This window comes from Suricata suricatta, chromosome 2, assembly GCF_006229205.1.
Source record: "Suricata suricatta isolate VVHF042 chromosome 2, meerkat_22Aug2017_6uvM2_HiC, whole genome shotgun sequence".
NCBI classification, from domain to species: Eukaryota; Metazoa; Chordata; class Mammalia; order Carnivora; family Herpestidae; genus Suricata; species Suricata suricatta.
In genome coordinates this window covers 21,860,473-21,888,302 of record NC_043701.1, presented here as the reverse complement: position 1 = coordinate 21,888,302, position 27,830 = coordinate 21,860,473, and the positions used below count along the sequence as shown (strand labels likewise).

At 36.9% G+C, this 27,830-nt stretch overlaps 1 protein-coding gene across 1 annotated transcript in view; it reads left to right on the top strand.

The window, feature by feature from the left end:
• Positions 1-27,830, top strand: part of KLHDC10 (kelch domain containing 10) — a 59,865-nt gene that overhangs the window by 17,313 nt on the left and 14,722 nt on the right. Inside the window, exons 2-3 of the mRNA XM_029923511.1 lie at positions 12,121-12,207; positions 27,305-27,526. Of these exons, the coding sequence (XP_029779371.1) occupies positions 12,121-12,207; positions 27,305-27,526 (309 nt within the window). The remainder of the gene's footprint in view (positions 1-12,120; positions 12,208-27,304; positions 27,527-27,830) is intronic.

Genomic DNA, 27,830 nt, shown 5'->3' with positions numbered 1-27,830 from the left:
AACCAACATTGAGAAAACCATTTTGGAAGAAAATTAACTTTTTAAAGCTACATCAATTTTTTTTCTGCTTAATTATGATTTTAAGCACAAAACTTCACTATGCATTTATGGAAGAAATACTACAATACAAATGTTCTTGTGAAATGTATCTTTTGACATTTTTATTTATAAGTAAAGAATTGCTGTTATTTTTAGAGTAGCTGCCTTTTTAAATATAATGCTTCATACAGGTATCTTACTAGATGTCATGTCAACTTTGGCAGTATTTGTATCTGTTATTTTTTAGTTTTGCATTTAAGTTATTGGCCTTCTGCTTGTTACATGACAGGATTGTCACCAATTTTTCAAAATAGCTTGATTTTAAATATTGACCTTTTAAAAACAGTTTTGAATAAGATAGCAAACATTAAAAACTTGTTATCTGGTGACTATTTTGTTGCTTTTTGCCAGGCTTGGCCCAACATAAGCTTTTATTATCTTTGGCCAAATCTAGATATTTTCTTTGAAGACATTGCATTTGCCAACAGAAAATGGTGACTTGAGAGAAGGAAAAATGAGTTTGTAAAGAACTGTTGTATCTTAGGGCTCCTAGGTGACTCAGTCATTTAAGTGTTCAACTTTGGCTCTTGTCATGATCTCACAGTTTGTGACTTCAGGCCCCCATCAGGCTATCTGCCCTCAGCACAGAGCCTGCTTCAAATCATCAGTCCCCCTCTCTGTTCTCCCCTGCTTCCCCCCCTCTCAAAAATAAATAAAAAATAATTGTCTTCACTTCAAAATTGATTATTTTTCTAATTTTTTAAAATAAAAAAAACCTTTTATTTACTATTTTTGAGAGACAGAGCATGAATGAGGGAGGAGCAGAGAGAGAGAGAGAGGAAGAACAGAATCCAAAGCAGGCTCCAGGCTCTGAGCTTTCAGCACAGAGCCTGATGCGGGGCTTGAACCCATGGACTATGAGATCATAACATAAGCCAAAGTCGGATGCTTAACCAACTGAGCCACCCAGGTGCTCCTACTTTTCTAATTTTAATCAAGGAACAGGATGAGTAACAAAGTAATAAATGACGTTTCTGGATACAGTCATCTAACTATTAGAATTTGTGAATTTCCTCCTGCTTGGTTCCTTAGTTTTACTCACAAAATAGGGAGGGTTCTCTGTCTCTGAAGAGCTAGTCATCTTTGGTGCTTCTTAAAGGAGGGAGGTTGCAAAATTTTAGTTCACCAAGCACTGTCAAAATGTACTGATTGAAAGATCTGTTTTTCATATTTAGTCTTTTGTATCTATACTCACCCAGTATATAGTCTTTCTATCTCTCCCTCAAGGATGTTTTTGGGGAGAAAGATTATGCTTTGGATGGTCATCAGAGTGCAGGAAATCCAGGAACAAGAAAAGATCAAATCATGTAGTTTGACTCCTGAGTAGGTTATTACTATACATTTTTATTTCAGTATATTAGGATTCACATATATAGTTGTTAGTAAAGAAATTGATTAAGTTATTATTTAGAGTAGTAGGATATACACCATACTCATTTTTTAAAACTATTTTTTTAATGTTTATTTTTATTTATTTTGAGAGAGAGAGAGACATTGTGAGTGGGGGAAGGGAAGAGAGAGAGAATCCCAACCAGGCTCAGTGTTGCCAGTACAGAGCCTGACACGGGCCCCAAACTCAGAACCCAGAGATCATGACTTGGGTCGAAGCCAAGAGCTGATGCTTAGCTGACTGAGCCATCCAGGCGCCCGTCCTTTTTTTTTTAAACCAAGTTTTGCTGGAGATAAAAAAGAAGATAATATTAAATTAAGAAAAACACTCTTGGGGCACCCAGGTGGCTCAGTTGTTTGACTGTCCAATTCTTGGTTTTGGCTCATGATCCTGGGGTTGTGGGATTGAGCCCTACATTAGCCATTGAGCCGAGTATGGACCTGCTAGAGACTCTCTCTTTCTCCCTCCCTGTGCCCTTGCTTGCACATGCGTGCTTGCTCTCTCTCCATCTCTAAAAAAAAAAAAGAGAAAGAAAGAAGAGAAGAAAAGCAGACTCTGGCGATGGTTTACATTTCAAGATGGCCACATGAACACAGATACTCATAGAATACAAATGCAGGCAGTTTTGTTTATTTTTTTAAATCTTAAACACAGAAAATATGAGCAGTAAAAAAAATGTTTTAAAACTAACATTTTGTCTTTTTCCTTTTTTTTCTCTTCTAAAACTCTTTAGAACCATAAAATGTTAAAAGGCCTTAGAAATTAATTATCTTTCCCTAGCTGCTACACAATATGAGAATCCTTCTCACAATAACTCTTATCTTTTTATAAAATCTCTATTTTAATGTTGTTTTTTTCTTAATATAAGCTCTATGCATAATGTGGGGCTTGAACTCATAACCCCAAGATCAAGAGTTATGACTCTGTGCTGACAGCTCAGAACCTGGAGCCTGCTTCAGATTCTGTGTCTCCCTCTCTTGCTCCCCCACTCATACTCTGTCTCTCTCCCTCTCTCTCTCAAAAAAAAAAAAAAAAAAAAAAAAGAGTTATATGCTCTACTGACTGAGCCTGCCAAGTGTCCTAAATCTCTATTTTAAAGAGGTGTACGTGTTTTGACCTCTTAGATTAATGGGCTACCTGTTACATTGTGGAGAAAGCTGTCAAATTATGTGTTGGCTCTTATTATTACAAAGACTTGCCTTAAATTCAGTTGCAAATTCTATGACTTTCTCCCAGTTGTATCTTCTTATAAAATATGGAATAAATCTGTTCCTTCTTCCATTTAACCACCCTTTGGAAAATATTTTCAACATTCTGGGTCTGAATTATTTTTTACTTTTTAACCTAGGGGCCATCCGTTCATGAGTCTGTCTTCAGGGGGTTATATCATATGTAAAATTGTGAGTGTGTATATATATGTGCATTTTTTGGGGGAAGAGAGCCAATAATTTTTTATTAGTCTCAGTAGAACCTGATTCCCCACCAAAATTAATATGCCAGACCTACCGGGATGGACCTGGTAATCTGCTTTTGGGTTTTGCTTTTATTTTTATTATATTTAATAAGTTGGCAATGAGCCAGCTAGTCCAGCATCTCAGGAACTATCGCACTAGGTAATTTCTGAGCTGCTTAGAGCATTTCTGATTCCACTGAGACTTGTAGAATTTTTAGAGCTGTAGAGACCATCCAGTTTATATATAGTTCATGGTGTATTTATAAACTCTTTCTATCAAAAGATTAAACTGATCCAAAAGAGTAAGGCTTTTATTTAAAAATGTATTTGAAAACCTTGACAGTCATTCGTAAACATCAAGAATGTAGTAGTGCTATTTTAAATCAAGAGTGTTCCCAAGATTTTTTTGGTTAGACTTAATATTTTAATCTAACACAGGTTTAGGAACTATACTTTTTTATTAATTTTTAATCTGTAAAGGTTTCAGTCTGGTTTTTTGTTTGTTTGTTTTTACAATTCCGAAGGAAGGACAGTATGGCTTAGAGTTCATTAATGAGCACTGGCGTCAAATATCCCATCTGCCTTTTGAGCCTCGTCCGTCTCCTGTGCCGACTGCCCTTTCCCAGAGACAACACTCAACTAGCGAGGCATCTTTCTTTTCTCCAGTAAAGTAGTACTTGAATAACTAATAATATAAACCGAATGACAAAGAGCAGCGTAAGATTGAAGATGTCTTTCACTGTGCTATGATTACTTCATTCTTCTAGAAGTCTGTCTAGAAGTCTGATAGGCCTACTTTTTGCCACAAATGTCAGAGGAGTAGAGTCAGAAGAGACTAGAGACTAACGTGAAAGAAAACAGAAAAGTGAGGCCCAGCAGGGGGAAATGAACATGTTTTAATGAATAGCAGCAGTGATGAGCAAGAGATGGCAAGAACCAGCGATTTTCATTCATTTGCCATTTACTCCTCTCTTAGTGTCAAAAATACAGACATATATTTGAAAATAGAATGTTTTCTGTAAGTAGGTAAATAAGTGGTGTAGTTGAAGACAGATGATTTAACGTATCTGGTATCTGGGGGGCCATGTAGCTTCTTTTGCCTCAATATTGTAACTCCCTAAGGATACATTTTCTGTGTATGTATTAGGGAAATACCATAGAGGCCAGTAAGTAGTCAACGGCTTCTCACCCTTAGCTTGAAGGCCCTTGAAAAAGAACCAGAGTGCATGTTTCATAGTTTCCTAAAAGCCTCAGGGATGGGAAATCATAGTTATTTCATTCACTACAATGACTTACTATGGCTTTTATTTTAATAAGGTGGCTATATGATGGTATAATGGGGAGTCTTGGGAGAGGAGAGCAGCTTCTTTGGAGGGGTTGAGAGAATGTGCCTTTAGTTGAGAATCCTTGCCTTAATGTTCGTTTGTTCATTTTTTTCGTTCAGCGTCTATTTAGCAAATGCCTCTTATTAGACACATTTCTTAGGTCCTGAATTGAATTGTGACTTAAGAGCATTATTATAGAGTTAAGAGTGATTTGGATCTAAACTGCATGGGTTCGAATCCCAGATTTTCATCTGCCTAGCTAAGTGACCTGGTGAAAATTACTTAATTTCTCTGTGTCTTCTTGGTTTCCTCCTCTGTAAGTTGGGAATCATAGTAGTATCTGTCTCATCCAGATGTGGTGAGGATTAAACGAGTTCTTGCAACAATATTGTTATTAAAGGGAATTCAGTTGTTTTTATACACACGCACACACATACACAAACATGTATAAATAAAATGCTACCATGACTAACGAAGCCATAACACAGTACAGTATAGCACTCCAATTTATATTTTAGTTTGTATTGATTTACATACCTCTTTGTTTCAAGAAGGATTTGAGACAGAACCAAAACCTCTGAAAGAATACCTTGTATTCAGCCAACACAACAGAATTAAGATATGGGTTTAGATTGTCTTGCTTTGAAAGGCAAAAGGCAGAAACTTAAAAATGAGTGTATTTAACCGATAGAAATAGAGTACATACTGAATAAATGTTCATTCTAAGTGTAAAAGAAAGTCATTTTCTTAAAAAGTGGGTCACTGCTAGCCCAAAGTGTGCTGTCTAACAAATTACTTAAAAATGCCTCTTCCAAGGGTGCCTGGCTGGCTTAGTTGGTGGAGCATGTGAGGCTTGATCTTGGGGTTGTGACCTCGAGTCCCACATTGAGTGTGTTCTTAAAAAAATAGGGGTACCTGGATGGCTTAGTTGGTTGAGCATGCAACTCTTGATTTTGGCTCAGGTCATGATCCCAGGGTCATGGGATTCAGCCCCGCGTCAGCCTCCAGGCTGAGTGTAGAGTCTGCTTAGAGTTCTCTCTCTCTCTTTCTCCCTCATTGCCCCTCTCCCCCGCTCATGCACTCTCTCTCTCTGTCTCTCCTCAAAATATAGTAAGTATCATAAAACTAAAATAAATAAATAAATAAAAATCCCTTTTCCAGGTAGACATAGTCCTGTGGGTCCATTGGGGATAGAGTACAGACTAGATTTTAGTCTCACTTAGCCATTTGGCCTGGAGCTCTAGTGCAGTGTGCAACCTACACAGCTGTGTAGTGATTCTGAATACAGTATTAATTTGCTTCTCTTTTGAAATTCTTTATAGACACTGAATTGTATAAAGCAGTAGGATCAGGCCACATGGCATAGCCACCTAAATCAGAATTCCTAAATCATATTAAATAGTTCTGTTTATTAAAATATTTAAAATTGTTTCAGACATAGCATTTTGAATGCAGTTTGCCCCATATCAACATAATCAGTGTTTTTCCTTTTTATAAATACTTTTTCCTTTGGGATATTGTAGATTGACATGCAACTGTAAGAAAGGATATGGAATGCTCCATACACCCTTCATTTAGTTTCCCCAAATGATAACGTCTTGTTACTGTTGTGTAATAACACAACCAGGAAGTTGACGTTGATAACTAACCGCTCACTGATCTTCTTTGATTTCATTAGTTTTGCATGCATTCATTTGAGTGTGTGTTTGTATTGAGTTCTGGACAATTTTATCACATGTGTAGATTTGTGTGACCACCTAGGTAGTCAGGATCTAATACAGATCCATTGCAGTGACTCCTCTTGCTGTCCTTTTATAGCCACAGCCATCTCCCTGGGTAAGCCCCTGGCAACTACCAATCTGTTCTCCGTCTCTATAATTTTGCCATTTTAAGAACGTTATATAAATGGAATCCTACAGTATATAACTTTTTAGCATTGACTTTTTTCATTCAGCACAATTTCCTTGGGAGCCATGTAAGTTGTTACGCACATCAGTAGTCCATTAATACTCAGCGTTATGCCATGGTATGGATGGACCTACCACAGTTAAACCTTATTCACTGGAAGGCTGTCTCCAGGTTTTGGCTATTATTGATGACGCTACTATGAACATTTGGGTATAGGTTTTTGTGTAAGCATAAGTTTCTTTTTTTTACAGTTTGGTATTGAATTTTATCCAAATGCTTTTTCTGCGTTGATTGAGCTGATCGTATGGTTTTTCTTCTTATTCTGTTACTATGGCGAATTATACTGATTTTTAAATGTTAAATCATTCTTACATTCTTGGAATAAATTTTACTTGATCATGAGTTATTATCCTTTTATAAAACTTCAATTTTATTTGGTAATATTTTGTTTGGAATTTTTGTGCCTGTTTATAAGGTATTTTGACCTGTAATTATTTTTAATGTTTTTATCAGATTTTGATATCAAGGTTCTACTAGTCTCATAGGTGGGTTTCTCTTCTCTCTGAAAGCATTTGTGTGAGATAGGTATTATATATTTTCCTTAAGTGATTGGAATGAAGCTATCTAGTACTCCTAAATTTTTTGCACAATATCCAAATTTCTATTTTTCTATCAATAGCTGTATTAATCACTTTCTGTATCTTTCTTCTAAGCAAGGCAAAGACTTTATTCTTCTACTTTCCCTTCTCTCAACCCCCTTCTTACTCTCACAGTGATTTCTGTCAATATCATCTGAGATTGGAGTTTTGAATGTTAGTAAACTTTTGTATTTTGTTCTTTTCCCAATTAGCACTTAACTTTAAGATCTTACTGGTTTCTCTCCTTACTCGTTTCTTATACCTTGTTTGTTGTTTTTAGTTTAATTTTTTTACCTGCAAGTATATACCTATTTTTTTTTAACTTTATTTATTTATTTTGAGAGAGAGAGAATCCCAAGCAAGCTTTGTACTATGCACTGAGCCCGACACAGGGCTCGGTCTCATGGAATGTGAGATCATAACTGGAACCAAAATCAAGAGTCAGACACTTAACCAGCTGAACCAAGTATATATCTTTGAGTAATTCTTTTACCAGAAGTCTGAGAGAAGCAACATTTTTGTTTCCTTGTACACTAAAAAATGTCTTAATTTCACTCTCACAATTGAGAGTTTGAGTAGAAATAGAATTCTGGACCATCTGTTGAAAAGACAGTTCTTGGGGCGCCTACACGGCTCAGTTGGTTAAGCGTCCGGCTTCGGCTCAAGTTATGATCTTACAGTTTGTGGGTTTGAGCCCCGTGTCGGGCTTTGTGCTGACAGCTAGCGCAGAGCCTGGAGCCTACTTCCGATTCTGTATCTCCCTCTCTCTCTCTGACCCTCACCTGCTTGCACTGTCTCTGTCTCTCAAAAATAAATAAATAACCATTAAAAATAAAAAATTTAAAAAAAAGAAAAGACAGTTCTTTCCCATTGAGTGGTCTTGTACCTTTGTCAAAAGTCAGTTGACCATAGATGTATGAGTTTACTTGTGGACTTTGTATTCTATTCCATTGTTCTCTGTGTCCATCCTTATGCTAGTAAGATACTGTATCTTTGTAGTAAGTTTTGAGTCAGGAAGTGTGAGTCTTCTAATTTAGTTCTTTTTCAAGATTGCTTTCGTTCTCTGGATTCCTTATGTTTCCATATGAAGTTTACAATTAGCTTGTCCATTTCTGGAAAAAAAAGCAGTTGGAATTTTGGTAGAGATTGCTCAGTTCTCTTTTATATCTTAACTTTTGAAAATACTTTCTATTTCTTTTTCCTTCTATACTATATTCTGGCAAATTTCTTGGCCCCATCTTTCATTGTACTAATTTAGTTTGCTCTTTAATTGTATCTTTTCAGTTCTTAGGTTTTTAAGTTCGGTGATCAAAATTTAATTTCTGGGGGTTCCAATTGATTTTTTTTAATGTATAATTACCTTGCATATGTCTGAGGATATTAATTATACTTGATGTAAGGTCTTACTCTATTTAACTTGTTAACTCTCTTTCTTTAGTCTTGAGTTCCTCTGTCACATGCCTCTTCTTCATGTCTGAGTCTTGGTTTTACGCTTATTCATTTTTATCTGAGAATCCTGGTTGGCCTCCTGTGGATACAGCAGGTGTTTAATGATTGCGGGTAGAGATGAATGTTCACTAGGATGGAGTGTACCATTGCCAGTTGTCTTTAGTGTGAGTGTCCCTTCTTCTGCCTGGGAGTTAGAATCCACTCAGGGCTCTGTCCTGTCTCTCTGATCCAGTGTTTATACTCATTGTTCCTACCTGGGGAGTGACACCTCTCTTATTTGATGCCACTGTTTCCATCTGGAGCAAATACTTCTGTTCTATAATGCTTGACCCAGAGAGGTAAATGAGTGGGAGAAGCTGATCCGCTTTGTAACTTCTGTGCTTCCCCCTAACCTGTAAATTCTGTAAGCTGTGTCCGTTTTCCTGCTGTCTTCCTCCTCTAGGCTTAGTTAGTTTGCTGTGAGGTCTGCTCTGACCACTTGCAGGAGCCCTCTACTCTGGGTGTATAGGACTATGTTTTTCATATTTCAGTAATTCCTTATAGTGTTAGTCCACTGAAGACATTTTTGCTGTCTTTTGATGATAATAATGGCTTTGTGTGTTATTTGCTGAGCTTTAGAGAAGCGAGAATGTGCTTGGCCTAATAGCCTATTTGAGTCAATGACATGTCATATGTATATTGAAATACATTTAATAAAAATAAAAAATTTTAAAGCAAAAAATAGGGGTGCTTGGCTAGCTCAGTCAGTAGGGCATGTGATTCTTGATCTCTGGGCTGTGAGTTTGAGCTCCATGTTGGGTGAAGAGATTACTTTAAAAAAATAATTAAAATCAGCAAAAAATAAAATATTGATGAAATCATTGAATAAATTATCCTTTTTGTTTTTGTTTTGAAGAGTAGAAGCAATCACAAATGAAGATTGGCAGTTTGAATTTATACAAACTAAAGCTTTAAATGAACAAAACTTCAGACCAAGAACATCTTTATATGTAAATGGAAAGGCATATATTTGCTATGTTGCTGGTTTCCCTCTTTTTCTGATCTTTGGGTGAAGGAAGAAAACATGGGTTCTGAAGTCAGTGCCTACCTTGTGTGAAAAACCTCAACATTAGCTTACGCCTATGACAGATTTAATGTTGGTGGCTGAGCGAGAAGCAGGCCAAAGATGTTTGACAGAGCTCTGAGAAAACATCAGAAGGGTTTTTTAGTATAACTTTGGTTCAGTAATTTTCAGTGGTATTCCCTCAGTGTTATTCTAAATTTGTTCATACTTTTCCAATATAAAATATGTCATAGAAATTTGGATAACATAAAAGAGGTGATAACCCTCAACCCTAATCATGACTGCTGTTAACACTTCGGTATGTTTCTTTACAGTATTTTTTTAACATAGCTTTAAAAAATTAAAGTAATATGATATTATTTTTCTTCCAGTCCAAAAGTAATGCCTACTCAGTGGGAAAGCTTGGAAAATAAAGACCAGCATTAAGGAGAAAAATTAAAAAATCACTCATAATAACCACCCAAAGATAACCACAATTACAATTTGATGTATATCCTTCCTGTATTTTTTGTGAATCTATACAAGCACTTTTTTCTTTACTAATATGGTATCCTACTCTAGTACTATTTTGTACTTGCATTTTTCATTTGCAATATATTGTGAATGTCTTCCCATGTTAGTAAATATTCCTTGTATATACTTTTTAGTGGTGTGTGAAATATGAACATATTTAAGTATGTTTATTTAGCATACTTATTTAAGCATCCCCCTATCATTGGACATTGAAAGTGTTTCTAATTTTTTACCATTATGAATAATATCATAGTGAGTATCTTTGTCCATACATCTTTCCATGCATCTGTGATTGTTTCTTTAGGAATAAATTCCTAGAAGTGGAATAGCTGGGTCAAAGGGTATGTACATTTTAACACTTTTGATACATGAAATGTCAAATTTTAAGCTGATCACTTGTTATATTCTGTCTTGTATTGCTAATTGTTTTATGTGTCTGTCTTGTCTCCCTAATTAGAATATAAGCTTCTCGAGGGCAAGGGAAGTTTCTTATACATCTTATGTATCCTTTGACAGTGGTTTATAATGTCGGACTTAAAGAGTCATCAACAAAAATTGTATTGATTTAAACTGTGATTCTCCAGACTTTTGGATTTCACAAATTTGTAATTTAAAAAATATAAATATATATATTTTGGGGGGGAATAATAGAGGCTTGTAAATTTTCTATTTTTCTAAAAAAGAATAATTAAACCAAAACCAACTAACCATTTCCTGTCACCTTCATCTCATAAAATGAAGCATAGTTAATAAAAAAAGTTTCTAATCTCTGAAAAAAGGACAGGGCTTTAAAGGGAACATTTTCCTTCTTTAAAATAAATCACTGCCTCATCCACTTTTTTCTCATTTTGTTTTGGACTGGTGAGTCTTCACCTTAGCCTAGCAGTGGTCTGTAGACCCAACATTTGGGCATTGTGGATTTAAAAGACTTAGACAAAGGATTCTTCTTCCCCTTGTCCAGGAGTCTGTTTTCTGCTCAGTATCAAGTACATATGCTCGCACCAGTCATCCCATTTCCTTACACAGGGTTTGTGTATCTCTGTGTCCACTACTACATCAAACAAACCAGAGCTTGCTGATGAACATCTGAATATATTTTCAGTTGCCAAACCCAAAACCTATACGTTTTCTAATGATTTTGAGACAGGGAAGTGTGGGGTAGTGAAAAGAAGGTAGATTTTAAAGTCAGGCTGAGCTTGGATCCTGGGTCAGGCATTAAGTCACTTAATTTTCCTTTGGCTACCTGGCTTGTAAAATTAAGGTGGTAATATCCTTCTCACAGTGTTTTTATGGCCACTGATATGGAAGTCACTTCACTGTACTGTAATTATTTGTTTAGAAATCTGCCTTCCTCATTAAGCTGTTGAGGGCAGGAGACAGATCCTTCTTGTACTACCTTAGAGCCTAGCCTAGGGCTCAGGGCATAGCAGATGCTTAATGAAATAACTGTTGAAATCAAACAGGATTGTTGTGAGGATAAAATGAGGTAAACTTTAAACTCTATACAAATGTTAATTTTTTTTGTATTGCTATTAAAAGCTATCTTTGGGAGCTATCAAAACTTTGGGAAGGGATAAAATTAATCCTTTTAACAGTTCAGTAATGCATTGTATTTCACAACTATCTCATAAGAAAAAAAGTTTTAATTGGGGTTAATATGGAGCTGATTTGCTTCCTCGGAAGGCAGATGAATTTCCTTTTTTTCTCTTTCCCAGTGGAAGTGCCAAGATATTAAATGTTTGCTTTATTTGGTTGTCACCATAACATTTTAATTATAGCAAGATCTGCTTATTTCATATTCAAAGAATGGTGCCCATTGTTTTATCCTCTTAATCATAGAACCCATAAGAGAATACCAAACCTGGAAGAGACCAGGAGCCTACATTATGCCGAATTAATTGTAGCCAATGCTCCTTTTTTGACATTCACCGATTTCTTTTAATGTAATTTCTAATTTGTTTGTAAAGCTACTGGTGAATTTTTGCCACAAGATGGCATTGGTGATTATTGAATGCATGTTCTGTTGAAACAGAATTCTGAAAAATGGTGCACATTTTGTTCGTATTCTTTGGGTATAAGTTGAATACCTTCATCACTGCTTATATATTAATTTAATTTTGTTTTGACTTCCCAAACAGGGTTAAATGCTACTTTACATCACTTCTTTCTGTATTCAAGTATTGTTTTGTTTCCTGTTTTTCTGTCTTTATAACTACAGTAACTATGTATTATTTGCCATGTGTTGTATGTGTCTGACTTATTGCTGATAATTGTGGTAACAGGTAAGAAGAAAATACGATGGGACCCAGTTAGGAGGCGCTTCATTCAGTCCTGTCCCATCATAAGGATCCCTAACAGGTTTTTGAGAGGTGGGTGATAACTAGCAAGAGATCTGTGCTTCATATGGGTTAAAGGGAACTTTGAATTTTCTAAAGTGAAAACGCTGGTTTTTTAAAAATTGTGTAAACAGCTAAAATTGGAGTAAGAAAAGTCAGAACTTAATTTTAAACCTGTGTTTCATATTGACCATTATTGGAATTATAATTGTGAGTTTTAGGGAGTTAGAAACACTTAATGTGTATTAGATGGTAGAAATAAATCATCTAACTGAGGTCAGTATTATTCCACTGTAGCCATATGAAAAAGAACTTTGAGTGACTAATATATAAATTATGGGTGTGGGAAAGAATTTCCTAAATATCATCTCAGGAGTAAATAAAGATTAACTTATGTAACTGTATAAAAATTAAAAACCTCTGTGTCAAAACCCATAAATAACAAGATAAAAGGGGGAAATATTTACAACAAATGATTACTACTGTGAATATATAAAGAGCTCTTAAAAATCAATAGTTTAAAAGCAAATGCCCACTAGAAAAATAGGTTAAAGAACATGAATAATCAATTCATAAAAAGGAAAGATCAGTAAATATGAACAACTACTTCCTTTCACAATTGTTACATAAATATAATTAAAATAATAAGATATCATTTTCACCTGTGAGGTTGGCTAAAGGCTAAAAATAAGAATACCCAGTGTTGGCAAAAGTATGGGGACATGAAGCTCATATATTGAGGGAAGTGTAAATTTAACACAGCCTGTCTGGATTCAGTTTGGCAATATGATATAAAAAGCCTTAAAAGTGTTGACATCCTTCGACCTAGTAATTCTTACTTTTAGAAATGTTGCATTCCTTCTGTTTCTTATTTTTTCTACCAAAACATACTCCATACTGAAAAAGAATCTCAGAAGAGGGTTGAAAATTGGTTCACACTATTTTTCTAGATATAACAAATTGTCAGACAAGCATACTTAATGTGGTGATTTGGACTTTATTAAATTATTTATAAGCCAGTATGTCTAATTTTGACTGAAGATTATTACCAAAAAAAAAAAATATATCCTGCAGGTGCTATAGATATTTTTATATCTAGTACCTAATCTATTTTTAGCAGCCATGTTCCATGGCATGGAAAGAATAAAATTTAGACCTAATGGTCAAGATAAGATACTTAGAGTGGTATGCTACCTTGTAGAATAATGATTTTATTGATACAGACTAAGAGGTAATTTTAATATTATATGACAAAACCACTTTGCATACATGGCCTAGCAAGTGGCACATCTAATTCTTTAACGTTTTTTCTTTTTCTTTTTATAAATTAAAATGCCAGTTTATTCATTTACAATGAGAAGGCTAACTTGGGCTGACTAAATTTATGTACAATTAAGAAATTGTTTAATTAGGATATAGAATTTAATATAATATCAATATTGTACGAATATAAGCAAAAAAACCCCAAAGGAAACAATGAAATAACATTATACCTGGATGGTGGGATTTTGTTTTCTTTTGAATATTCTGTTTTTCAATTCTTCAGTCATGGAAAAAAGAGATTAGTACAGGTAAGTTGCACACCTTTGGTTATTTTGTAAGCCCTAAATTGGCTCCAGCCGGGGCTGAGGAAAATGGCCTCCGCCTGTGCGGAGAGGGAGGTGGGAGCAGACTAGCATCACCGTCATCAGCCCCCAGTGACAGCCTCTAAATCAGTGGTCCTGTCGTAGCTCTCACTTTCTTTGACCTGTTTGTAGTGTTTGACGCTGTTGACCACCTGCACCTTCTCAAGTCTTTCTCTTCTTTTGGATGACTTTACTGTGCAATCCTAGATGTTTTCTTCTTCTCTGATTGTTCATACTGTTTCCTTCACTAGCTTTTCTTCCCTGCTCACTGCAGGTGGGCATGGCTCCAGCATTCTGTCCTTCTCTCCATTATCTCCTTGATTCTCTCATCAGATTTCACAGACTTGACTCTCTCCGTTCGTTCGTTCATTCTTTCATTCTTTTAGTATTTCTTGATTGCCTCCTGTGTACCAGGTAGTGTACCAGCTCAGTATCTAAATAATAGAGAATCAGGTCAACAATTACAGAAAGTAATTTGAGTGTAATTCTTTGTGATAAGTGTGGTCTGGGATTACACAGAAGAGGTTCCTGATTCAGCTTGTGGAGAGCACAGAGAGAGAGAGAGGAGTGGCCATCAGGATGACTTTTCAGAAGAGATGTACTTAAACGCTGAGTAGGTGTTGGTTAGCAAGGGAGAACATCTCGAATCATGGGGACCACACAGCTTAAGGAAAGGCAGTTAGGCGAACCAGAGCACAGTCTCTCAGAGAACAGTAGGGGGCTCAGCATAGGGGGAAGGAGTAAGGAGAGAAGCTGGCAAAGACCCAGATCAAGTGAGGTACAACCCAAGGGAAGTTTGCAGAATTAGGAGGAGGGAGTTGATTTGAAATACAAGGAAGTAGAATTTGATGAGACTTGATTCAACTAATATTGAGGAGGAGGAGCTTCCTTTGTGGACCATTGTGCTCTTTACACATGTTAAATAGGTAGAGAGTGGGGCAGATTTGAAGAGAGGATGATACATTCAGTTTAATCTCCCCAAACCAATAATGATGTATCTTGAACCCTCAGTTTAAGAGTTATTTCCAGGGGAAGTTCCTTGGAAGGCCTGTCTCTTTTCTGACGCACCCTCGGTGTACCTGCCTGTGTCATAGCACTTATCACACTGAATTACAGTCATTGGTTCCTTGTCTGTGCCTGCCGTTAGACTGTAAGCTCTGCAAGGGCAGGGATAGTGGGACAGCGCTTGACATTTGTCTGTCTCCAGTCGGTAGCGCAGTGCATGTGGTAGGCATATCCTGTGTATTTCAATTGAACTGAATTATTAAGGCCACTGTCAGGGAATAGGATGGGACTAAAATTTTCATATGTTCTCAACTTCTCTCTGGTGATGTGGCAGTAAATTAGAGTCGTTGAGAACACAAAAATGCTATTGTTTATCGTTTTCTTAGATTAAAAAAAAATCTATGCTTTTAAAATTGCCACTTTTAAGTCTTTCATTTTGGGAATCCTATATGCATTAGGATTTTGATTCTGTTGGTTCTGATTCAACAGTTTCCAAGGGCTCGTTTTCTGTCACTGGATTCCTTCTCTAGAACCTGCATTTTCTCTGAAAGATATTTCTACCAATTAAAAGTGTGGTGTGAAAACAATATTGTGTAATAAAAACAATGAGTTTCCATTAAACAAATGATGGCCTAAACATACCCATTTATCTTTCCACACTTCTTAGATATCATTGTAAAAGACAAAACAGACATAAGAAAAAAATAAATTGTGATTGTAGAAAAGAAAGGCTTTGAAGCCAAATTATCTATGTCTGAATCCAGGCTCTACCATTTACCAACTGTGTGCCTTTGGGCAAGTTCCTTACTCTCCCCCCATCTCAGTTTCCTCATTTGTAAAATAAGAATGATGATAGTAGTACCTACCTCCTAGGGTTATTGTGAGGACCGAGAGAGACAGTGTGTGCGAAGTACTTGGAGTTTTTATATTTAGCCAATGTTGAACCAACGTTAGTTGCTTTCACTATTATTTTATGATACCCAGAAGTCTGAGGAATTTCAGGGTATAGAAAGCAGTTGGAATTATACTGATTGAGAAACCAAAAGAGTAAAATGGAACTCAAAATAGGTGGTCCTGCTGCGTGCTGACGTCAGAGAACTCTTTGTCGGGCCTCATTCCTGACGCTCTAAGCCTAGCGTCTGCAAGTGTGGAAGTAGGAAGCAGGTTTAGGGAAAATGGAACATCAAGGCAAATAATTAAGGGACTTCCTCCAAAACAGTCATTTCCCTTCTTTTGTCTCTTCATAAAATTAGCTCTGGCAACAGCATTAGTTCCTGGGATAAAGCTGTGAGAACAACTCTTCAGGTGGAGTGAGGGGAAGATTGAGCAGGCTGTGTACCCATGGACTTGGATTGGAGAGAGAGTGGGCGCGCAAAGCAGAGCGTTAGGGAATGTGCCTCCACGATAGACTGGGCGAGGAGGGTGGAACAGGAGCAGGGAAAGAAAGGGAGCTCAGTCCAGGATTGACGTCCATTAAAGGACCATACCATCAAAACACAGCCTGATTCTGGCATTTGTAAGGCAAAACCGCTTACCTTCCCTCAGCTTCTTTTGAAAAGGACACCTGTCTTCGGTGTACTGCCACTCTACCACTTACCTGCAGAGACCCACAGTGAAAGAGACCTCCCCGTGGAGGCTCAGAGACTGAGTAATACAACTGTTGAGGAAACCCATGTAGTCCTTCACTTACTAATATAAATAGGTGATCAAGGCCCATCAGACATTTGCAGGAGACTAGACTTGAAAGAGGATGACTAAGATGAACAAAGAGCTGACATGGTGGAAACAGATAAAGAGGAAGCAGAATGGAACCTTAGGAATCTCTGATCACAGGAGGTTTCCTGAGAATCAAGAGTGAATTGGGTCCATAAATTAAAAACCAACTGCCGTGAGAAAAAGGAATAATTAAAGAATTAGTTCTGTGTTGAAGTCTTTTTTTTAAATGTTTATATTGATTGATTTAGAGAGAGTGAGCAAGCACATGCAGGCATGGGGCAGAGAGAGAGAGAAAGAATCTCAAGCAGGCTCCACTCTCCCTTTGTCAGCACAGAGCCAGACACGAGGCTCGCTCTCCCCATCCATGAGATCATGACCTGAGCTGAAATCAAGAGTTGGACACTTAACTGACTGAGCCACGCAGGCACCTCTGTGTTGAAGTCTTGATTGCAGAAATAAAAATGCAGTTGGAGTGTTAAATAATAGTCTTAAGACCAATTTTTACAAAAATAAAAGGAAATCTAGAGACCATAAAGCAAGAAAACCATAGAGAAAACACATGAGAGAAACTCATACCGTGGACAAATCTAAGCCGTCAATATCCAGTTCATAGAGTTACAGAAGGGAAGATCAGACAATGGAAGGGAGAAAATAAAGAAATAGAGAATATTTCCCTAAAGTGAAGAAAGACTATGAAGGGCCCACCAAGGAACAAGCAGGAAGAATACAAAAACAAGCAAAAGCCTCTGTCTTTACCTTGGGGAACTCCTTCTGATTCCAGAGACAGAAAATGGTTTACATAGAAAGACTTGAGACGGGTGGGATTTCTCCCCTGCAGCATGATCTGTTTGAAGAGGGGGACACTCAGGGTTCGGAGAGACAAGTATTTTGAACAGAACTGTGTGCCCAGCCTCACTGATGTTTATGTGGGGTCAAAATAAACGAGATTTCTGAAAGTTTACTATTATACTACCCAATTTGGAAGAGTACTTTGAAGAGATACTCCTAGTAAAATGAAAACAAATCCAAGAAAGAGGAAGATTTGGATATAGAAAACAATACCATGCAAAGAAACCAGTAAAAATTTTAAAGTGGTGTTCAAATAAAAGGACTATGAAACCTAGTTTGATTTTAGAAAAGATTTATAAAAATATAGAAGTACAGTATAAATGTGTGTATGTGTGTGTGTGTATATATATGTGTTATGTATATAACATTCTGTAACTAAAAATACAGAATAATATAAATATGTGTATGTGTGCATATTTATATGTGTATATATAGATATATAAATAACATTCTGTAACATTTCAGGTGATTTAAACAAATTGGGGTAAGGAGAAAATAAAACTGCTTAAGATCATCTGATTTTTTTGTTTTAGAATTTACAGGTATAATACGGGTTTATTAAAATTCAAATAATATGGAAGTACATAGGAGGGTGAAAAGTGCCTTATCTCAAACATATATAACAAACTTGAACAGATTAGTAAGAAGACATCTCAATAGAAGAATGGATTAAAAGCTTAAGCAGACATATCCCAAAAAATTCCAGTTGGTCAAAAAATAGAAAAGGGTAATGAGTCAAATGCATATTTTTTAATGTTTATTTTTTATTTTTAAAAATTTTTTCCAGTTTTTTATTTATTTTTGAGAGACAGAGTGACAGCACAAGTGGGGGTGTGGGGTTAGGGAGAGAGAAAGACACAGACTCTGAAACAGGCTCAGGCTCTGAGCTAGCTGTCAGCATAGAGCCGGATGCAGGGCTCGAACCCACAAATCATGAGATCATGCCCTGAGCCGAAGCCAGATGCTCAACTGACTGAGCCAGCCAAGCGCCCCTTTAATGTTTTTTTTTTTTTTTTTTGAGAGAGAGAAAGTGGGAGAGGGGCAGAGAGAGGGAGACACAGAATCTGAAGCAGGCTCCAGGCTCTGAGCTGTCAGCACAGAGCCCAACATGGGGCTCAAACCCACGGACTGTGAGTGAGATCATGACCTGAGCTGAAGTCGGTTACCCAACAGACTGAACTACCCAGGCACCCCAAGAACCACTAATTTGAAACAACCCAAATCTCCATTCACACAACATAGAGTGAATAAATCGTGGTATACTATTTTATCCACAAAGAAATACTATTTGGCAATGGAGATGAGCAGGCCATTTTACCCCAACAACATGCATGAACCTCAGAAACATAATTATGAATGAAAGAGCCCAGAGAGAATACATACTGTATCATTCTATTAAAATACAATTCAGGGGCGCCTAGGTGGCTCAGACTAGGTGGCTCAGTTGGTTAGGTGTCTGATCTCGGCTCAGGTCATGGTCCCCTGGTCTGTGAGTTCGAGCCCTGCGTGGGGCTCTGTGCTGACAGCTCAGAGCCTGGAGCCTGCTTCAGATTCTGTTGTCTCCTCTGTCTGCTCCTCCCCCACTCATGCTCTGTCTCAAAAATAAACATTAACAAATTTTTTTTAAATAATTCAAATTTAGGCCAAAATAAACAATATTGTTTAGGGATGCAAACCTAGGTATAATAAAGCCTTTAAAAGAAAGCAAGTTTAACAACTGCCATAAAAATCAGGAAACATATTTCCTCTAGAAGTGAAGTTTGGAAATAATGTTTCCTCTAGAAGTGAAGGAGTTGTGACTGAAGAAGCAGGTAAGGGGACGTCTCCGCACTGCCAGTATTCAGTAGTTTGACCTGGATGATTACATATTGCCTTTTTGATAATTTCTTAAACTACACATTTATAGTTTTGTGTGTTCTGTATGTGTGTTATATTTCACAATGAAAGAGGTTAAATTAAAAAAGCAAAGGTCCTGCTTCACATCTTTATTCTCCACTTTATTCCCCTCTCCAGAAGTACTTCGTTTCCATATGTGGTTTACTCTTAATATTGTTAGAAAAACAAAAGTTTATGGGTTTTAAAAATTATTAGAGGTTATAGGGTGTAGATCTCCCTAGGAAAAAAGGAAAGAAAAATAAGAAAGCTTAATTGTTTCAATAAAATCAGGAAAGTGGGAAAACAATAAGCTTTTCTTGATATCAAAAAAAGTGTTTAATAAAATTTGATACTCAGTGTGTTAATTTTGTTAAAATGCATCAAGCTATACTCTTACATGCAATTTTCTTTATGTTACATTTCAATAAAAATCTTATTTAAAAAATCATACCTATTCCTGGGAAGGAAAATATTTGCAGGCACCCAAGAATAAAGGAAACTTTATTTTATTTATAGGCTGTCTATAAGAACCCAATTAATTGTAGGGGCATCTTGGTGGCTCACTCAGTCGTTTATGCATCCGACCTCAGCTCGGGTCATCATCATGCAGTTCATGAATTCGAGCCCCACATCAGGCTCTCTGCTGTCAGTGCAGAGCCCACTTTGGATCATCTGTCTCCCTCTCTGTGCCTCCCTCACTCACGTTGTCTCAAAAATAAACAAACATTAAAAAAATTGATAAAAAAGAAACCAGTTGCAAATATCATATATAATGGTGAAACATTACCGATATCTTCATTAAAGTAAAAAGAAGACAGAAATGCTTACTGTCATGCCCACTCTTCAACCATATTCTGGAGGTTTCAGCCAATACAATAGAAGACAAGGAAAAAAATAAAACATACATGTATTGGAAAGAAAGAGTGGAAAGTTGTCATTAATAACATGGATATGATTGTCTACTGTAAAATTCAAGATAATTAATGATAACTAATACCAGAGTTCAAGACTGTTGGCTGGATAAAATTTAAACGTGCAAAGATACATTACTTTCTTATATATTAACAGCAACAAATTAGAAAATAAAAGAGATAATCTATTCACAATTGTATGGAAAATTATACTTAGAAATAAGAACCAAGAAAACAATGCAACTACCGATGGCTATCAAAAATGAGGATAAATGGCTAGAGATTATGTTCCTTCATGACATAATTTCAGACTCAACAGAGGAGCTATAAGAATGGTAAAAAATTCTATACCTTTCACCCAGATTCCCCAAGTGTTAACATTTGATCACATCTGCTTTATCCTGTTCCCTCTCTTCTCTCTCTCTCCTCGCCCCTTTCCTCCCCTTTCTATGTTTATAACACATGTATACATATGCACATGCATATTGTTTGTTTGAACCATTTTTGAGGGTAAGCTACAGACATCCTGCCGCTTTACCCCTAAATACTTAAGTGTCTTTTCCTGAAAAAACAAATATTCTCTTTGGCTGCAGACTTGTACCCAAAATAGGAAATTATAAGTAATGGATAAAATTAACACTAGCATCTAGTTTACAGACTTTATTTTCAGATTTTGCCAATTATTCCAATGATATTCTTTTTTTTTGTAAAAGAAAATCCCAGATCGTGTGCTGCATTCAGTTCTCATACATCTTCAGCCTTGACATTGATATTTTTGAACAGTAAACACTAGTGATATTGGGGAATGTCCCTTAACTTCAGCTTATGCATTTTTGGTAGGAATGCCCTGAAGTGATATTGTGTTCATCTCATTGCACATGGTGTTGATTTGTCCCATTACGACCATGTTAACTTTGATCACCTGGATAAGACGGTATCTTACACCAAGGAACTTTTTATGGGTTTTTAACAAACGGATTTCAAAATTCATTGCAAGAGTACATGGAGAAAAACAGCCAAGAAGTTTATGAAAAAGTAACACAAAGGGAAATTTGTCCTACTAGATGTTGATTGATACTTCAAAGCAATCATGATTAAAACAGTGTGATAATGGTTTAAGGATAAATGGACAGTGGTGCTGAACAGAGCCCAGAAGCCCGTGACCCCTGATACCTAGAACAGTGTGACCACTATCACAAGTACACTGTGCTCAGCACTTGAAACTAACTAACGATAGCACCAGAATCTGTCAAAGTGAATTTATTTTATTGCTTCCATCTTAGACACTAAAAATAACTCTGCCCTCTGCCCCGAGAAGTCAGATATTCACATATACTTCTCATACAGGGCATAGAGTCCCTTCGGTAGGAAATGCTACATAACTTTAGTAATAGTGCTTGCTGATATGAATGGATTGCTTTTGCCTGGGCAGCTTGGACTCTTGGAGTAGTAAAGAGGTCTGCTTGCTGGTCAGGGGCGGGAGCCAGCTGGCTCGGTCTTCCTTGGATTTCCTGTCCAGGTTTCCAGGTGCACAACAGAAGACCTGTCTTCTCTGGTAGAGGTAATGCAATGCTTTATATTTGGGGGAAAGCGACCAATTAAACAGTTTATTCTTTAGCCATTTAATATTTATAACTAGCTAATATTTTTAGCAGTAAATGTAATTTTTTAATGGCCTCCCCACAAATATTTGATAGAACATTTACAGGTGGCTACATCTTGTAAGTAATAGACTTAAATGCAATGAATATTATATGCTATTTTATTTGCAAGCTTTTGCAATTAAGACTCTCTGGTTTTGCTTTCTGTTGCTTGTGTGCATTGTTAGATTTTGTGTCCAGATTTGTGACTAGACCTGGATAATTGGGATTTTCCCAATTTTACTCCAGAACATGTAAGTTTAGTACCTGATAAAGGTGATATTTCAATTCAGTATAGAAGAGATGGCTTTCCGTAAGTGGTTTGGGGGCAACAGCCTATCCATTTGAGAAACAATTAGAGTTCCACCTCATACAATACACAAAAAGAAGTTCTAGATGTAGTCAGGTTCTGAATATAAAAAGTCAAAACTATAAAATTACTGGAAGCAAATGGGAACTTTTTATTCTTTTATATGATTTGGAAATAAATGAGATACAGAGCAGCCTTGTTTCTTTCTTTTTGCAAAGGAGCCTTAGGAAAAAAGATTGAGGGATTCAGACAAAAACTTCCATCGGTCAAAAGATACCATAAACAAAATTGAGACAGGTAGCAGGCTAGAGGAAAGATTTATAATAATTCCTACAAATCTGTGGCAAATAGGCAAGGGATGTGATCAGGCAGTTCCCCAAAGAAGAAATAAAATGGGCTGATAAACACGTGAACTAGTAAAAATCAGGGAAATAGAAATTACCTGACACCAATTTGCACCCTTCGGATGGGCACAAAGGAAAGAGGTTGAAGAGAGCATGAAGAAATAGGCACTTTCAGAAATCATTGCTGGGAGTGTAAATTGTTCGTCATTTTGGAGAGCAGTATGGCTCTATGACAACACTGCATCTGTAACAATTTAAAATGTATATTCCTTTGACCCAGAAATACTCAGACATTTGCATCTGAATATATGTAAAAGAAGCTTTGTTACAATATTGGTAAAAAACGTTAGCAGCAACCTAATCATTTGTCCCCCATGGGGGACAGCTAGCTTCTTTCTTCCTTTGGGCTACAGACTGAAGCCCATTTCCCTGGTCACCGTGAGCTCCTGTGTACCCCCTGGGGTAAATAGCAAGTTGTTGTGACATGGTGAGCACAGTGAAGAGAAGGTGGCTTGCACATCAAAGGTGCACTGCCTTAGCTGGAGGTTGCCTTCTGGGTATTAGGAGTTCACCTCTGCAGTTTTTACATTTTCTACTGGAGGTTCCTGAATCAGGTAACTTAATTCTATGGGTGATTTTAATAGCAGCAAGTCACTTTTAGGAAAGTGGGATTTGCACATGGAGAATTTGGGGGAGAATTCAGAGAAATATTTAACAATCTAAGGGTGCCTGGGTGGCTCAGTCAGTTGAGCGACCGACTTCGGCTCAGGTCATGATCTCATAGTTCGTGGGTTTGAGCCCCGTGTCGGGCTCTGTACTGACAGCTTAGAGCCTGGAACCTGCTTCCAATTCTTTGTGTCCCTCTCTCTGTCTCTGCCCCTTCCCTGCTCATGATTAGTCTCTCTCTGTCTCTAAAAAATAAATAAAAATGTTTAAAAAAATCTAAAACCCAATTTTATTTGGGTCAAATTGATGAGCCTATGCTATATTCTACATGATGAAAATCAGTGCTTAGTCTCCATGGCATTAGCCCTGACAAACTCTCATGATTTATTCAAAATAAAATTTGACTTTCTGATACGTTAGTCACTCTTGGGCTATAAATATGCACAAAGAAATCTCTAGTTACTGACCAAAGAGAAAGAAGAGTAACCTCTTCACTCCCAGCTATCAGACTTCTTGACGGGATGTTTAATATTTATCAAAAATTGATCAGATGCTCTTTACCCATCAGTTTAGTTTGCAAAGATAATGAAATTATTTACAAAAGCCAGCAATTGAGTTAGATAGACCAGCTCTGTTCAACAGAAATGTTACATGAACCACAACATTTAAAAATTTCTGGTAGCCACATTAAAAAAGTAAAAGGCAGGTGACATTAATTTTAATAATACTTCTTTTTAACTCGGGATATAAAAAATATTTCAACATATATTCAGTACAAAAACTCATAATTTTACATTCATTTTGGGATATTAAGTCTTTGAAATTCAGTGGCATTTTACATTTAGAGCACATCTCAGTTTGGACCATCCTCATTTCAAGAGCTCAACATGAATATGTGGCTGGTGGCTACTGCATTGGACAGTGTAGGACTGGCCTATAAGCTCCAGAGGACAGAAATGGCAATGGTACCCCATTACCTATCACTGTATCCCCAGCATCTTACACAGTACCTGGTACGTAGCAAGTATCTGATAATATTTTTGGCTTAATGAACGAGTGGATAAATATGAAACTGTCTTTTCACTAACTCCTCAACCTTTAATACATTTGAGTTGTATTTGTCACAAAAATGTTGTCAGTAAACTTACAATGGAATATCTGCTCTACAGCCATTTAGAGAAAATCCTAGAATATACTGTGTCTTTTCATATCTGTCCAAAAGCAGTTTTAAAAATTGTCTGTTGACTCCAGGTAATAAAGTGAGTGACATTACAGAGATTCTTAGAGTTCCCGTCTGTTGACCAGAGCAACTCTGTTCTGTCTTTAAATTTTTCTCACTAATTTTTATTTATTTATATATTTAAAAAATAGATTTAAATATTATTTATTTTTGAGAGAGAATGAGAACTAGGGTGGGGGGCAGAGAGAGAGCTGAGCAGAGGACCTGAAGCCAGCTCTGTACTGACAACTGTGAGCCCAGTGCGGGGCTTGAACTCACGAACTATGAGATTATGACCTGAGCCAAAGTCAGACTTCAGGCGACTGAGCCACCCAGATGCCCCTAAATTTGTCTCACTAATTTTTTTTAAATTTTTTCTTATGTTTTTATTTATTATTGAGACAGAGAGAAACAGAGCATGAGGGGCAGAAAGAGAGGAAGACACAGAATCGGAAGCAGGCTCCAGGCTCTGGTCAGCACAGAACCTGAATGCGGGGCCCAAATCCAAAGTCAGACGCTTAACTGACTGAGCCACCCAGACCCCCCGACTCACTAATTTTTAGAAACATTTGTATTTTGAGAAGACCGTTGTGTAATCCAATGCCTGCCCCCCCAAATCGTGTATCTCTTAAGTATAGTGGTATCAGAGTCCACTGAGAGCCGGGCACAGTTTCGATCGTCCCTGTCATTGTTTTCTTTGACTTAAAATCAGTGACACTTCTAGTGTCATATCTATCTGTTTTAGGTGTTAGATGTAGTACAGGATAATTGTTTTACCCGATCTTTGTCTTTGAGGAGCTTATAAGCTATTTGGAGAAAAAAAACATTAACAAAATGAGTAGAGAAGAACTAAGTCTGTAGTTTTTGTTTAGTGTTTTCTGTGTGCCTGAGGCTTGGTGCTAGAAAGATGAATACAAGTACATTCCTCCTTCTTCAGATAGCTTGCAGACACTTGGAAGATTCACATATAAACCATTAAACATTTTAGGGGCACAGGGGTGCCTCAGTCAGTTGTGCCTGACTTCAGCTCAGGTCATGATTTCACAGTTTATAAGTTCAAGCCCGGTGTCAGGCTCTGTGATAATAGTTCAGAGCCTGGAGCCTGCTTCGGATTCTGTGTCTCCCTTTCTCACTGCCCCTCCCCTGCTCACGTACATTCTCTCTCTCTCTCTCTCTCTCTCTCTCTCTCTCTCTCTCTCAAAAATAAACATTAAAATAAAACTTTATTAATAAACATTTTAATAGCAGTATGAAAAATCTGTGAGGTACAGGAATAATACTCCCTTATGCAGATGAGGAAGCTGAGACTCAGTGAGGGTCAGTGACTTGCTCAAGGTAGCAGTTAGAAAAAAACCTGGATTCAAATCTAGATTTTCATAGGAGCCTTTGCTCTTTCTTCACACCACACTTCCTGTGTTTCAAGGTTCCCAAAAAGAGAAATTGAATTCTTCACTTGAGGTAAATCACAGCTCATGAGTAAGTTTTCTAACTGGTTATAGTTTGCCTAATATATTCATGTATTTACATAATCTTATAGCAAGTGCATATCCTATTATTTGACGTGTAGGGTGCAGAGCTGTAAGGGCCCTAAGTGTTTTATTGATGAGAACACTGTTAGGGCTGGACTTGGAGGCATTTCCACAAGTAGGTGTTGAAGGGTGGGGGGCCAGGCCAAGGTCTAAGGGAAGGGCCCGCCTTTCCAAGCTGAGAGACAAACTTAAACAGGCAGGGGAATGAGAGATGAGGACACAGGTCCGCGAAGGGTCTAAAGCACTAGTTGAGGACTCTGCACTTGAACAGGAAGGAACCATCAAAGATTCTCAGGCAGGACTGAGAGGTTGGAGTTGAGTGATTCAATGATTCATGGTTCATTAGTTTTTTAGTTTCTCTTAGATCTGTGCGATTTCTTTTCAATTCTTATTTAAAATTATGCCCTAAGGGAGTGGGATTTTGATTAAGAAAATATATAAGGCCTATGTTAGGTTGATAATAAATATTTATTTATATAACAGAAGTTATATAAATCATTCTAAATATTAATTAACATTTTACCAGAACCTATTCCTAGTCCAAGAAAGTAGATAAGTCTTTAGGGTAACAGACAACTATAGTAGCTTCTTATTCTATCCAATATGTATTTAAACATCTTTGGTTCTAAAGCTATGTAAGGGTTTATGTAGAGTGGTATAAAAATCGTAAGGATAATAGAAATAGTATAAAATTTTAGGGTTTTTTTTACTCTAATCTTGAAGGCATTTTTAGTGAACTAGTTGATGTAATTTCAGAAATTACAGAAAGCTTTCAAGTATAAATTGTAGAAATAGCTTTCCTTAGTAAAGCTCTTTATAGGATGAAAGATGCTCTTTGAGATAACTATAAGGATATTTTTTGTTAACTGCCATAATGTCTGGAGTGGGATTTAAATTCTAAATTTTGCTACAACTCTTCGAAAGCCAGTTTTCTTTTTAAGTGTGTAATTATATATTGTGGACAAACCATAGGTTTTATGTGTGTGTATTTTTATTTATACATGATTCATTCACATTTGTGATTATATTTATGTAGTTCTCTAATACTTTCAGTTTAATTTAGTTGGCCTGTGTTTTTGTTCTCTAAGAAAATAAGAAAATCTGTCCTGTTAGCTTTTGGATTATTAAACCCCTCCTCCTCCTCGCAAATTTCAAGTTGACAGTTGAGTTTATAATGCTATTTTTCCTCCCTTGGAAAACATGTTTTTTGCAGTTTCCAAAATCTATAAGTAGTCGCATGAAATAGAAATGGAGACTAGCTCCTTAAAATTACCTTAAGTAGTATGTGCGAATGTATAAAATAACCTAAGCAAATAAAAAGTAAATCCACATTATAAATCTTCCCTGATACCCTTTTAAAACTAAAATGATTGTGACCAAATTTCGTTTGTGCTTTGACTCTGCTTGGCCATCTGTGGAAAACTGTCCTCTTCTTTCCTAGGCCACAGACCTCCACCAGCACGAAGCGGACATCGCTGTGTGGCAGATAATACCAACCTCTATGTGTTTGGAGGTTACAACCCAGATTATGATGAATCTGGAGGGCCAGATAATGAAGACTACCCTCTCTTCAGGGAACTTTGGAGGTATCACTTTGCTACAGGAGTATGGCACCAGATGGGCACAGATGGCTACATGCCCCGGGAACTGGCATCCATGTCACGTGAGTGCAGGCAGTTCTCAACTTCGGACTATAATTAGGAAATGTCTGTGAGAGCAGGTTCAGTGTCGCGTGTTTTTCATCATTTATAATAATACTGTAATATGATTAAACCCTGTTAATGGGTAGACTTTTTACTATGGTAATAATATAGCAGGGTGATTCAGAGTCACGTGGGAGTTGGGTAGTCCTGAGTTTAGATCTAGCTGTGTAACGTTCACTTGCTTGATGATTTTTAGCTTCAAGTTCCTTACCTGTAAAATGAGATTAATAATGTCTCAGAGGGTTCAATATAAAGTTTCATGTA